The sequence below is a fragment of the Acomys minous genome, assembly GCF_964271855.1.
Source record: "Acomys minous genome assembly, chromosome: 10".
Taxonomy (NCBI): domain Eukaryota; kingdom Metazoa; phylum Chordata; class Mammalia; order Rodentia; family Muridae; genus Acomys; species Acomys minous.
Genome location: NC_140491.1, coordinates 47,158,868 through 47,173,429, shown reverse-complemented (window position 1 = coordinate 47,173,429; position 14,562 = coordinate 47,158,868). Strand labels below are relative to the sequence as shown.

The 14,562-nt window shown below is 46.3% G+C and overlaps 1 protein-coding gene across 2 annotated transcripts in view; it reads right to left on the bottom strand.

The window, feature by feature from the left end:
- NUDCD3 (NudC domain containing 3) overlaps positions 1 to 14,132 on the bottom strand; it is a gene marked incomplete at its 5' end in the record, with an annotated part of 89,959 nt that extends 75,827 nt beyond the window's left edge. For both annotated transcript variants that reach the window (XM_084798760.1, XM_084798761.1), the window contains 2 exons: positions 8,388 to 8,710; positions 13,941 to 14,132. In XM_084798760.1, the coding sequence (XP_084654886.1) occupies positions 8,388 to 8,710; positions 13,941 to 14,132 (515 nt within the window). The remainder of the gene's footprint in view (positions 1 to 8,387; positions 8,711 to 13,940) is intronic.
- Positions 14,133 to 14,562: the final 430 nt, after the last annotated feature.

Sequence of the window (14,562 nt, the reverse complement as noted above, 5' to 3'; positions counted from 1 at the left end):
TTTGTTTTGTTTTGTTTTGGTTTGGTTTGGTTTGGTTTGGTTTTGGTTTTTCGAGGCAGGGTTTCTCTGTGCAGCCTTGGCTGTCCTGGACTGGCTTTGTAGACCAGGCTGGCCTGCCACCACACCCGGCTCTGATACTCTTCTTATTGCCACTTTTCCCCTCTCTTCCTTCCTTTATAAAGGATTGATGGTTTATATAAGAAAAACAGAATTGCCACATGCCATCAAGATCCTTCCAGCAGCATTCCCAGACCCAGCCGTAGCTTTTCCACTGCCTGTAGCAACACCTGCAGGTGGAGAGCCTGAACTGCAGGTGCCCTGACAGCTTGGTTGTGAGGGAAATACAACCTAAATCGGGCTATTGGGATGAAGCCAAAAGGTGAACCACAGCAGGCAACTTAAGGAGCTGCCTATGACTAGCATGAGCGATGCTGTGTGTCTCCTCTTTCCACAGTACCAGTCCTGCTCACAGGTGCTGGTCACTGATCAACTACAACAAAGACACTGAGACAAGAAAAACAAAACACTATGGACAACGCCCAAACTATAATGTGCTTACTTTACAGGCTTGCACAACCAGGGAATTTTTTTGTACCCGAATGAGTGGGAATTAAGTGGGTGTTTCAAGCACCCTAGTTTCTTTTGTTTCTTCTTTTCCTCTTTCCTTAAATGAGGTTTTACTGTGTGGCCCAGGCTGAATGGTCTTAAACTTGAAAGCTCAAGCAGTTTTCCCACAACAGCCTCTCATGTAGTTGGAACTAAGGGATGTGCCACCATAGCAAGCTCAGCACTGGGGAATTCTTTCACTTGACAAATCCCAGCAGTGACAAGAGGGTCAAAACAACTGTAGCTTATTAGTGGGGGAGATAGTAACATCAGAGTGACAGCAAAACTAGATCAAACCAACATTACTTTCAAATATTCCCCCTTAATCACCCAAAAAAATACTGTACGTGTAGTATGTGCAAAAACTCTACATTACTATACATAAGTAACAATGTATACTGCAGCCAGGCATGGTGACACACACCTGTAATCCTAGCATTTGGAAGGTGAAGGCAGGAGGATCCCACAAGGTGGAGGACAACCTGGGCTAAGACCCTGTCTCCAAAGCAAAAACAAAATAACAAAAATTTTAAAATAATTCTTAAGAAAGAAATTAGTAAGTACCCACAAGATGGCTCAGTCGGGTAGGGCACTTCCACTAACCCTGATGACCTGAGTTCAATCCCCGGCACCCAGATGATGTAAGGAGAGAGCTAATGCATGTGCACATGCACATACAAGTAAACATAATTCTGTAAGGAGAGAGCTAATGCATGTGCACATGCACATACAAGTAAACATAATTCTGTAAAGCTATGCTATAAAACTTTAAGGCAGAGCACAGCAAGGTCGTGGGGCGAGGACAGGAGCAAGGAAGGACTGTGCAGTCTGGTAATGGAAGCATCTCTAATGTGGCCATGGTGATTACAAGACTATTGGAGGGAAGTATTAACTATATTCCAGAAGAGAGTTCATTGCACTGTTGGGTAAACTGTGTTTCAAAAGACACAAAATGATGGCTTCTCAGCCTTTTGTCTGTGATGAAGGGTTAAACACACACACAAAAACATCAAGCTTAATAGCCAGGCACACAGTGGTGCACACCTTTGATGCCAGTAAAGAGAGGCAGAGGCAGACAGATCTTTGTAAGTTGAGACCAGCCTGGTCTACATAGCAAGTTCTAATCCGGCCAGGGTTACACAGTGAGAACCTGTCTCAAAAGTTAAACAAACCCAGAAACAACAAAAACTCCAAAAGCCACAGTGTATTATATACACTCGTGAACAACTTGTAAGAAGAGTACATATGTAAACATAAATACCCGATTTATCATCCTGTCCCTCTGTCCCCAGCGCCTATGCCAAGCTTAGTTAAATACGCACGTCACAGGCTTCACTGAGGAGTATCTGTCATACTGTGTAGAACCAGCAGCAGATTTTTGTCTAACAAGGCCATCAGAAACAGCAATCAAATGGGAAGAAAGAGGAATCAAAGCCAAGCATGGTGACACACATATCTGTAATGCTAGCACTTGGGAGGTGGGAAAAAAAAAACAAACAAACAGGAGTTCAAGGTCATCCTGCGCCATAAGGCCTGTCTAATAATTAAAGGAAAAAAAAAAAGAAATTGGTACTCAAAGTCTCAGGTCCTGGGAAACTGACTTTGGAAGGAGAGGTGGTTGGGTGTAGTCTGCTGAAGATTCTTCTTCAATCATTCAAATGACAAAAGACAAATCTTCACGTCTACCATGCATAGCTAACTGGTGGAGGAACTTGGGATCCAGGTGGAACAAGGGAAAGAGCAGCATTTGACATTCCATTTTCCGATGTGCAGAAACACTGCTTCTCAGCTACAGCTATGACAAATTAATGCCTCACCTTGTAATTGACTCACTGGCTAAACTACTGAACGGGGAGATGCTTCAGTCCTAAGCACTGAAGGGATGTCAGGACAGTGGAAGTCTAATGTGAACAGCAAGTAAAAACGCTGGTTTCTGAAGCACATGCAAACTTTCACTCTAAACTTACCACTATGGCAGCATTCTGACAGAGCTGTACACCCAGCTATTACCACTATGGCAGCATTCTGACAGAGCTGTAAGCCTGGCTATTACCACTATGGCAGCATTCTGACAGAGCTGTATGCCTGGCTATTACTACTATGGCAGCATTCTGACAGAGCTGTATGCCTGGCTATTACTACTATGGCAGCATTCTGACAGAGCTGTATGCCTGGCTATTACCACTATGGCAGCATTCTGACAGAGCTGTAAGCCTGGCTATTACCACTATGGCAGCATTCTGACAGAGCTGTATGCCTGGCTATTACCACTATGGCAGCATTCTGACAGAGCTGTAAGCCTGGCTATTACTACTATGGTAGCATTCTGACAGAGCTGTAAGCCTGGCTATTACCACTATGGCAGCATTCTGACAGAGCTGTAAGCCTGGCTATTACCACTATGGTAGCGTTCTGACAGAGCTGTAAGCCAGAGGGCAACTCACTGCTTCAGGAAGTTACTGTGGAGTCCCTACAACAAGGTAGCTATTCTAGTCCATTACTCAAATCAAAACCAAATTTCCTTTTTTGCCCCCAGAAATAATAAAATAAACAAGTAAATAAAACAAAAATCCTCATTTGTATTTCTTTTTTAAAAAGATAAATATAAAGATGAGGAATTGAGGGTATGGCTCAGTCAGTAAAGTGCTTGTGGGAGAAGTGTAAAGACCTAAGCTAGGAGCAGTGGCACACACCTTTGACCCCACCACTTGGGAGGCAGACACAGATGGATCTCTGTGAGGCCAACCTGGTCTACAGAGTGAGTTCCAGGTTAGCCAGAGTAAGCTAGAGTAAGTTTTCCCCTTGTCTTGGGGAAAAAATTTTAAATTTATAATCTGAACTTTACCTCCAGAACCCAAGTCAAAACAAAACAAAATAGGGGGACTGGAGAGATGGCTCAGTGGTTAAGAGCACTGACTGCTCTTCAGGAGAACCAGGGTTCAAGTCCCAGCACCCAGATGACAGCTCACAACTGTCTGTAACTCCAAGATCTGACACCCTCCCACAGACAGACAAGCAGGCAGACATGCAGGCAAAAGACCAATGCACATAAACAAAACAAAAACAAACAAACAAAAAAAGTCAGGTACAATGAAGGTTTAAAACCTAGTCTAAGCTGGGTGTGGTAGTGTACGCCTGTAATCCCAGCACTCAGGAGGCAGAGGCAGGCGGATTGCTGTGAGTTTGAGGCCAACCTGGTCTACAAATCAAGTCCTGGACAGCCAAGGCTAACACAGAGAGGCCGTGTCTCAAAAACAAAAAAACAAAGCAAACAAACAAAAAACCTAGTTCAGGAGAGGCAGGCGGGTGGAACCCTTGAAGTCCACTGTCCACCTAGCCTAAGCCTACTTGGCAAAGTTCCAGGGTAATGAGACCCTATCAGAATAAAAATAAATAAGTAAAAGGAAGGCGCCTGAGCTTCAACATCCAGCGTTGCCTCCTGACCTCCACATGCACTCAGATATACAAAGATAATTAAAACACCCCTTACTCCATCACTCGGTGATAGTCACCATTAATAATGCATTTCTTTTCTAGGCTTCTCAAATTTGGCACTCAGCAGTAAGGTATATATCCTCACTCTCACTTAACATTAATTATACCATGAAATATCTGTATCTGTCTGTCAAGAGTTAAGTCAGAGAAACAGAACTAGCAGCAAATACAGAAAAGATTTCTGGGAAGGCTGGTGAGATGGCTTGCTGAGTAGAGCACTTGCCACCAAATCTGACAACCTGAGTCCAATTCCTGGAGCTCAGACAACAGAATGTCAGAACCCAGCCCCAGAATCTGTCTTTTGGCCTCCACACATGCAACCTTGGCATAAGTCTACCCATACATACAGTAAACAACTGTAGAGCCAGAGGCCAGCCTGGGCTACTTAGAGAGGTCCAGAACAGCCTGGGCTACATAGAGAGTCCCTGTCTTGGATGGATGGATGGACAGATGGACGGACAGATGGACAAGCAGACAAAGAAATGAACACAACTATGGGGGATGTCTAAGCCAGTCCAAAATCCACATGGGCCACTTTAAACTCCCCAGAAACTGAGTGCAGATGCTGTCCACAGCAACTCTACTTCAGGGAAGCTGCCCCTGATTGATCAGGTCCACTCACATAGGACAGCCTCCCTGCTTAAAGTCAACTACTACAGACCCTATCTATGCCTACATCTTCCTTCACGGCAATACTAGCACAAATATTTGATACTAGAAACCACAGCCCTACCTAAATGCAGAAAGAGACCGACTCTCAAAATATCCACACTGGCAATCTTCAAGATCCCTTCATAAACACACAAGCAAGCATGTTTTGTTACACTTGCTAACATTGTAATGTGTTCTTTGCTTTGTTTTTGAGACAGGTCTCACTCTGTAGCCCTGGCTGGCCTCATATTCTTCATTAATACTAGGCTGGACTCAAACTTAAGTGACCTTCCTGACTCTACCTCTAAGTGTTGGGATTATAGGTATATGCACATAGAAAGACTTCTCTGAATACCTGAACTCTACAGCATCGAGAAGATAGCCCCAAAGATCAAGAGTTAAGATAAACTAGCCCTAGCGGGGAGGTGGCAGTCCACACCCCTAATCCAGCACTCACAGAAGCAGAGACAGGCGGACAGCTATGAATTCAAGGCCAGCCTGATCTATAGAGAGAGTTCTAGGATAGCCAGGGTTACAAAGAGAAACCCTGTCTAAAAAATTCAAAAATTGAAAAATAAAATAAAGGCAAGCTAGACCTAGAATAAAAGGTCCTAAAGATAGAGCATTTTGTTTCGTTTTGTTTTGGTATTTCCAGATAGGGTCTGGCTGTCCTGGAACTCACTATGTAGACCAGAAGACCAGGCTAGCCTCGAACTAACAGAGATCCACCTGCCTCTGCTTCCAAGTGCTGAAATTAAAAGTGTGCCGCAACATACACAGCATAAAGGTACATCTTAACCCTATACGTACACGTGTATACACACACACACACACACACACACACACACACACACACACCTTCTCAAAATCATGCTAGCCTGAAGGAAAAAAAAAAGCCAAGAACAAAACCCAACACGCTTTAAAAGGAGAAAAGAAAATAGAGAAAACAACACAACACTCATGTCTACTATCCAATCAAAAGTTACCAGACACATAAAGAAGCAGAAAAATATCCAAAAGTAAGCAATATTCAACAGCAGATTACACTACCAGAAATAAGAAAATTCTTAGGCACTGCATATGATGACACTTTAATCCCAGCACTTAGAAGCCTGAGGGACGAAGATCGGGAATTCAAAGCCACCCTAGACTACATTAAGAACTTGAGGTCAGGGCTGGAGAGATGGCTCAGGGGTTAAGAGCACTGACTGTTCTTCCAGAGGTCCTGAGTTCAATTCCCAGCAGCTACAGATGGCTCACACCATCTATACTGGGATCTGACGCCCTCTTCTGGCGGGCAGGCCACATGCAAGCAGAATGTTGTATACATAATAAATAAATCTTAAAAAAAAAAAAAAGAACCTGAGGTCAGTCTAGGCTACAGGAGAGGAAAAGCCAAAACTATTCTTTTTTTTTTTAACTGAAGAAAAGTTTTTCAAACTGAAAGAAAGTATCACTTTTCCTCTCCACCTTTGGACTCCAAAGCTTTATCACAGCCCTTTTCTTTCAGAATTCCATATTCAAGACCAGCTTCCCTTCTCCATCAACTAGGTTCACCTATCCAACAACTGTTTTTCTCTAAACCCCTTATTAGCTGGGCTCTACTGTCTTGCCACACTATCTTTACAAAACTTATTCGTAGTCAGGGATGGTGGCGCACACCTTTAATCCCAGCACTTGGGAGGCAGAGGCAGGTGGATCGCTGTGAGTTTGAGGCCAGCCTGGTCTACAGAGTGAGTCCAGGACAGCCAAGGCTACACAGAGAAACCCTGTCTCAAAAAACCAAAAAAAAGAAAAGAAAGAGCAAAGCAAACAAACAAAACTTATTCTTGCCTGCTCAGTAATAAGCCATTCCAAGTTGTTTACTTTGCTTCATTAAATGGAAACTAAATCCACTCTCCAAAAACAGGCTAGAGAGTTCAAGGAGTAGAAAGAGCAGAGCAGAAGTTGGAAATAAAAGAAGCAAACCTCTCAAAAAAGTAGATTTATCTGGAAACAAAGCATGATTGCAGCTGACTAGCAGACTGCCACACAAGGAGGTTCCAATTCCTCTCACTGGGACTTCAGGGAAGGACTAGATGCACTCAACTTCTGGACAGTGAGGAAAAGGACACCATGAGACTCGATGCAGACTCTGCCGGACTCTTAGCTCACTCAGGACTCACAACAGTTCTGTAAGATAGGCCTGACGGATCTCATAGAGAAGGGAGCTAGAGAGATGTTCAGTAGATAAGAGCATTGGCTGCTCTTCCAGAGGACCTAGGTTTGAATCCCTGCACCCGTGTGGCAATTCACAATTGTCCAGTTTCCATGGGTACCAGAGAAGCATGTGGTACACACGCAAAGCACCCATACACATAAATTTAATAATAATTATAATAGTAATAAGTAATCATGAGACGTGACAGTGCTTGCCCAGATCTTTTTTTTTTTTTTTTTTAAGACAGGGTCTCTCTGTGTAGCCTTGGCTGTCCTGGACTCACTTTGTAGACCAGGCTGGCCTCGAACTAACAGCACCTCGCCTGCCTCTGTCTCCCAAGTGCTGGGACTAAAGGTGTGCGCCACCATGCCCGGCTTCAGCCGTGATCTCGAAGGGAGAAAAACATTAAGAACCAAGAACTAAGGATGCCCTCAGCAGTGAAGCATTTGCCCAGCACGTGTGACCAAAGAATCAAGATGCTGTGGCTCAGCCTCGCCTACACACAGATGCAGTAAGGGCTTGGGGAGGCAACAAGTGCTTTCACTTTGGCCCTCAAATGGTGAAAAAGTAAAAAGACTGAAACTAAATAAGCTCCCAACTATGCAATTACAGGACTGTTGTGCAGGCTTTAAACAGAAAAAGCTAGAGCCGGAGGCAGTGGCACTGGAGCACAATGACTGAGCCGCTGCAGAGGAGCCAGCAGCACTGAGAAGTGTCTCTAAATGACAACTCATGTGGAATCTGCAGCTCTCATAAGTCAGGTGCTAATTTATAAAGTTTTGTCACAGGAATAAAAAAAAACTGTTCTCCCAGAAATTTTCCAAACAAGTCAACTTTTGTTCTAAAAATGCTTCAGATGCTATTAAAATTACATTTTAGGGGGCTGCCAAGATGGCTTAACAGATAAGTTGCCTACCACCTAGCCTGAAAATGTGGGCAATCCCTGGAACCCACACGACGGGAAGAGAGAGCTGACTCTTGTTCTCTCGACTCCCACACATGCAATGTGGCACATGGCCACCAATACATACCCTAACAAGCATGTACAATAAATAAAGATCACACTTTAGCTGACTCAGAGTCCTCTGAGGTAAGGAATTCACGGCTGAGTTCCTGAAGAAGGTCCCTGAACCACCTGGATGGAAGGCAGTCTGGCACACTAATGAGAATAGGAGGTTAAGACACAGGCCAGCACAAAGAAATGTGAAGACCATGTGAAGACACAAGAAGATGGCTGTCTGCAAGCCGCTGATAGAGGCCTTTGACCATATAATCTTGGGTTTCCAGCCTCCAGAGCTATTAGAAAGTAAATTCTGTTATTTAATCACCGCCCACCAAAATGAAACTGGCATTTTACAAACCACACAAAGCAAAAACCAAACCCAGGCAAACTTAACCACAGCAGAGAAATAGCAGTCAGAGGAGATGCCCGTACCTGGGGAGCTCAGGGGGTTCCTTAGGGCCTTCAGCAGCACTGCAAACTGCTCCTGGTGCCTCTGCCTCCTCCAGGCCATGGGTAACCTTGTGCTTGGGGCCCGGGGGGCCTGGGGGCTCCGCGTTTTCTACTTCCTGAGGCCCACTCAACTCTGCAGTAGCATCGATCTCTACCTCCTGCACTGGGGCTGGCACGGCTTCTTTCTCAGCTGTAGCAGCTGCCGCAGCCCTGGCCTCTTCTTCCTTTTTTCTGATTTTCTCTTCAAGTTCCTTCTTCCGTTTCTCATCGTCCTGGCGAGCCATGTGATCAAAGGCTTTAAAGACCTAAAAATAAAACATCAACCCAACAATAAGTTTATCTGCCCCCCATTTGACCACACATCATAGAAATAGAACAAAACCTACTAAATACAAAATTAAATAGCAGTCAAACAAAGCAAAGTGGTTCTAGAACATCACCAAAAGTCAGTAGGAGTTGTTCTTCTTCGAGAAAATTCCAAAATTAACAAACTCAAAACCAAGTCAAAGCTAACAGTCCTTACAAATCTAGAGGATGCAAAGCTAGGCAGCTTTAGTTGTCATTAGTTTGGGGAAGGGGGTGGGGCTGCAAGACAAGGTTTCTCCGTGTAGCCTCATCTGTCCTGGAACTCGCTGTTTCCCAGGCTGCCCTGGAACTCACATAGACGTATCTGCCTGCCTCTGCCTCCCCACTGCTGGGATGAGAGGCATGAGCCACGGTCGTCATCACTTTTACCAGGCTTGCCGGCAGTGTGAAGAAAGGGCACACTTGGGGTACGGATTCATGGAGGGCAGCACTCAGAGGTAGCTTATCATGGTCTGTCAGCAAAGAGGCAGGGAGAAATTACACGAGATCACAACAAACTTAAAAGGCAGTGTAACCAGAAGAAAATAAACAAAATCTTCAAAGGTTCCAAACTGGAAACAAAGGCCGAACATAATGGCAAACAACTTTAATCCCAGCACCCACAAGGCAGAGAGCTCCAGACTAGCCTGGTATAAATCGTGATTGATACAGTTTCCAGCCCAGCCAGGGGTACATAGTCAGAACCACTCCCCCTGTTTCCAAAAAGCAAAGCCAAAACCAAAAAACTAAACAAAGCACCTACAGACAAAGCCAGAACCATTTCCCCTCTGCAGGTGACCTGAAGGTTTGACCAGCCTCTCTCCAGGATCCACGCTACCAACATGTCTGAGCCCTTTGTGCTCAAACCCGCTCTCTCTCTAACGCCTCGGATCTTCAACTTCACTACAGAGGGTCAGGCAATAAATAACGACTCGCTCCCGTAACTTCAGACTGCTAGCACAGGCTGCTCCGGATCGGGGGCTGATAGTCCTCAGCCTTCCTGAGGCTCCTGTGGCTCTGCATGCTGGCCCTCCCACCTGCCCATCTGCACCGCCCAGCTCTCAGGCCACTCCACAGCTCCAGCGGCCATATGCTCACAGGACTCACCCTAAACACTCAGAGTCCTAGGCTGGAATAGATGTCTGGGATCTTCAGTAAGCCATCTGGGAGGCCAAGGGGTGAACTGACTTGCCTGAAACTTCCAACAAGTTACACAAGGAATAAGAAACAAGCGGCTTCCGGATTCTCCTGATGAAGCCTCACTAAGCAGTGCTTTTCACATGGGCCTCCTACTGACTGTCAGGGTTTCTCTTGTCGTCCTGGCTGTCCTGGACTCACTTTGTAGACCAGGCTGTAAACTGCTTCTTTTCTTAACATTTTCTAATATACAGCGGAACAGAAAAAGGCTTTCACACACTTCATTCCTGCTATAAGACCTTAGAAGGAAAAAGTGAGATGCCTCACACCAGCAGCACTGCATCTGTCAGCTTCCTGTTGCTGCAATAAAACACAACGCGGAGAAGGAAGAGTTCATTTGCCTTAGAGGTTGCAGTCCCTCGGCAGGTGAAGCCAAGGCAGGAACCGGAGCAGAGACAATGGAGAAGTGACACTACTCACTCCCTTAGCCTGCTCTCTTCCACCCCTCAGAAGCACCCGGGGTGGATGGCACTGCCCACAGCAAACCCTCCCACATCAGTTATGAATCAAGAAAATGCCCCACAGACTCGCCTACAGATCAAAGACCTGGACCCAGCACAGCACTAAGCTGCCACTATCTTTGTGTACTAGAAGGAGAATTAATGTTAGGCACATTGTCATCACCCACCAAAAAAAAAAAAAAAAAAGGGTGGCAGTGTTTTCAAAGCTATTCCCAAATGCTTGGGAAGACAGAATTCTTCCCTTTTAACAGCTTGAAGCTCTTGGGTGTTTAAGAATTTTAAAAATCATTTTGATTTTCTTTTAATCCTGGGAAATGATGGAGGAGCGAGTCCCGGTGCTGCTGAAAGCATTTTATAGTAGGGCCTGCAAAACCCATCTTCACAGGCCTAGCTAGGAAACACCTGCGGGTTATTTATTTATTATGTATACAGGTGTTTCACCTGAACACCAGAAGAGGGCACCAGATCTCAGTATAGATGGCTGTGAGCCACCATGTGGTTGCTGGGAATTGAACTCAGTACCTTTGGAAGAGCAGACAGTGCTCTTAACCTCTGAGCCATCTCTCCAGCCCGAACACCTGCGCTTTTATGGACCAGCTTCTCTGGTTGCTACCTCTGAGTTCTGTCACTCAGAAACAGCCTTACATAATGCACAGACAAGTATGTGCATGGCCATGTATGTAAATGAGTAAAACTGTGTGTGTACTGACAGAGCTTTATCAGGGACAATAACATTTTTTATGGATAATAAAATTTGCATTTTTGGAAAAAAACAAAAAACAAAGATCAATCTGATGAAGGCAACTCCTCAATTGAGATTACCCCTTTCTAACATCTCAGTTTCTATCAAGTTGACAAAACAACAACAACAACAACAAAACGGTCCACTCCCCAAAATATCAGTGGGAAGCCCTCAAGTTCTACAAAAACATAGCCAAACCATCTCTGCCTATGTTCCCAGAGACCAGGGTATCACACTTGGCAAGAAGAAGTCACAGGAGGGAACCTTGGGATCACTGAATCAGGAACAGAAAACCAAGCAGATGAGTGGGAATGCTAGAATGCTGTGTGTCCACTGAGCTGGTCCATCTGACTGACATTACAGCACTCCACAACAAAACCCTTTCCGATGCTGAAGCCACGTTACAAGCCTCTTGCCAAAGGCTTCCTGTAAATCAAGGAAGGGAGGGAGAGAAAGGCAGGTCTTTGGGGACTCACTATGATCTATCTAATGGAAATATTCAAGAATATATACATTTTAAAAGTTTCTTGGTTGGCCGGGCATGGTGATGCGCACCTGGGACCTGTAATCCCAGCACTCAGGAGGCAGAGGCAGACGGATCTCTTTGAGTTTGAGGCCAGCCTGGTCTACAGAGTGAGTTCCAGAGTGGCCAGGGCTCAATGGAGAAACATTGTTTCTGAAAAAACTGGAAAGGAAAAAAAACAAGTCTCTTGTTCAATGCTGATGGTTGAGAAGCACCTGGGGGTGGGGAAAGGGGGCGAAGTCAAACAAAACACTCTAACCCTGGGCTTGGCTTCAGAGACTGAGGCTGTTCCCCAGCTCTGCTCTACTTCGGGCTCTTCCCTTCTTCAGCCCTCACCAGTCCCTCCATCTCCTGCAGGATCCAATTCCCCAATTCCAACAGCTTAGAGGCCAGAACTCATCTGCAGTCTCAGACTCAACTTCTCTAAAACTAACACACACACACACACACACATACACACACACACACACACACAAATCCAAGTGATTTGGGACCTTGGAATATCTGAGTTGCCCTTCTCCTTCCTGTGCTCCCGCTCCCTACTCCAGCAACATGCTCACCACGCCGTAACCTCTGACCCTTTCAGAGGGGGCTGTTTTATAAAGTTACAGGATAAATGACGGCATTGCCTCTATCAGCTCATCAGAGGAACCAGGCCCAACAGCTCAGGTTGTGCTAAAGCTAAAATAGGCTGCAATGCACCAGAAAGCCAACTCCTGGGACATACTCTTTCCTGCTCCAAACCTTCCTACAACCAAAACAAAGCTTTTCCCCGACTAGGGGATGGTTAAATGACAGAGCAGAAAGACCTGGAACAGGAGAACTGGAGCACTGAGTCCCAGTTATGAGGGAAGAGCTGAGTGAAGTTCCTGCCCTGTCATTTAACCTTGCTGAACTGAGACGTCCAATTCAGAGAGAGTGTGAAGATCGAGTGGGACGACCTCATTCGGAAGTGACACGCGGCTCCACTCCAGCGGCCTCTGCCACTCTCCGGTTACTCAGACGGCACCTGGGCCGCTAAGGATGAGTTACTACAGACCTCAGCAGTTTCCATTCTGAAACTGAACCTCAGGAGGAACCATCCCACCTGACCGCCATTATGTTCACAGTGCCTAGAACATTCTAGGCTTTGGTTTCTTCCACGGAGAAACTCAGGCAAGTAACACCTGAGAAGCCAAGAGACTTCAGAAGGTAACATACAGCACTTTATAAGTGCTGGAGAATCAGAGTCTAACAGGCAAGTTTGCTGCTCTCCCTCCCACGCCCCCGCAAAGTTCTAATCTCATTAAAATCTAACCTCTCCTACAAAACTTCCTCAATTTCATCCCTGCCGTTCCTACCACTCCCTTCCAAACAGCCCTACCACACAGAGAACCAGCCGAGTCCTCTATTTCCTTCTGTGCTTTATTTTCGGACTGTGTCATGAATAGACGGACCAACTGTTTAAATATCCACACACCGTCAGAGCCTATACTGAAGCTGAGAGTGTTAAATATAGTAATTAAATGTTTGCTTATTACTAACTCAACAATGTCAACAATTCCAGTGCTGGACAGTAAGAGGAAGGCGGACCATAAGGTGGAAAAAATACTAATCTGTCTACCTGGCAAGTTCCAAGCCAACCAGGAGCCACAAAGCAAAACCCTGTCTCAAAGCAATTTTTAAAAAAGGAGTTCAAACAACTTCAGTCAGTAATTAGTAATGCTTCAAAAACAATAAATTTAACCTGGGACGTAGAGATGTAAGCCCAGGTGTAAAGTTCATAATCATTTCAATTGCCCACGACCCTACTAAGTCACTGGCAAGCGGCCCCACCCACCAATCAATAAATCCCAGTCATCCTTGCCACTTCCTGAGCCCGGGAGTTCTGAAATATTCAAGTTTCTGCTGCCGTAAAAGTCCCTCCCCTCCCGCCTGCGCTGTCTGAACACAGCCTAGCAAACCCCTTGCATCCTTCTGGGGGTGCCCACAGGGCGCTCAGAGGCCCTCAACGCTGGCAGCTTCAAACACCTAAGAAGGTCCCTCACAAACCCAGGCTAAGCAGTGCATCCCTGACAAACGATCTGTGCTGCAGATGACGCCTGGCCATGCACACAAAATCAGCTTCGGCACCCCAGGGAGAACCGCAAATCCTGATGGGTTGGGATAAGGAGTGGCGGCTAGTCCCAGGTGAGGGACGCGAGCCGGGGCCACGGCTAGCGCCGGAAGGTAGACAACTGGGGAAAGGACCAGCAGGATCCCAACGACCCTCCCACTCCCCACTCCACCTGCAACACCAGGGCCTGCGCGGCCCCGGGCGGGAAGCCCATACGGTCCGAGGGGTGGCGCAGCAGGCGGTAGAAGTCGGTCTTGCGGTAGAGAAAGCCGAAGAGCACGCGCAGAAAGTCCTGGACATTGCCCACGTGCTGCAGGATGCCCAGGAGGGCCTGGTCATAAAGCTCAGCAGCCCCGGGCTCCATAGCTCTGCTGCCCGAGGGACGCGAACACAGTGGGCACCGCCTCACACCGCCGATTGGCCACTTCCGGCGTGCGCGCCTAACGGCTCCCCCGGACAACGAGGGTACGGAACTTCCGGTCCGGTCCGCGCTGGTCACTACTGGCGGTCACTGATTGTCTTCCTTGCTGCACTGTATCTCCTCCGCCGTGATCCCTGCCTAAAGGAGATTGGTATGTACTCAGTATGGCTCCTACACTCAAGAACGGCCATAGTTGCGGTGCGGAGAGCGCTTGCCAACCATTTTTGAAGAGGGCGGAAGCACTATGGTGATGGCAACATGACGTGTTTGCTGGAGATGTTGTCACGTGGTCTGGGAGCCTTTCTTCTTTCTTGATTGAATTCCTGCCTAGTTATCCGGAGTGCTTTTTTAAAGCCAGGGCAATCACCTTTTG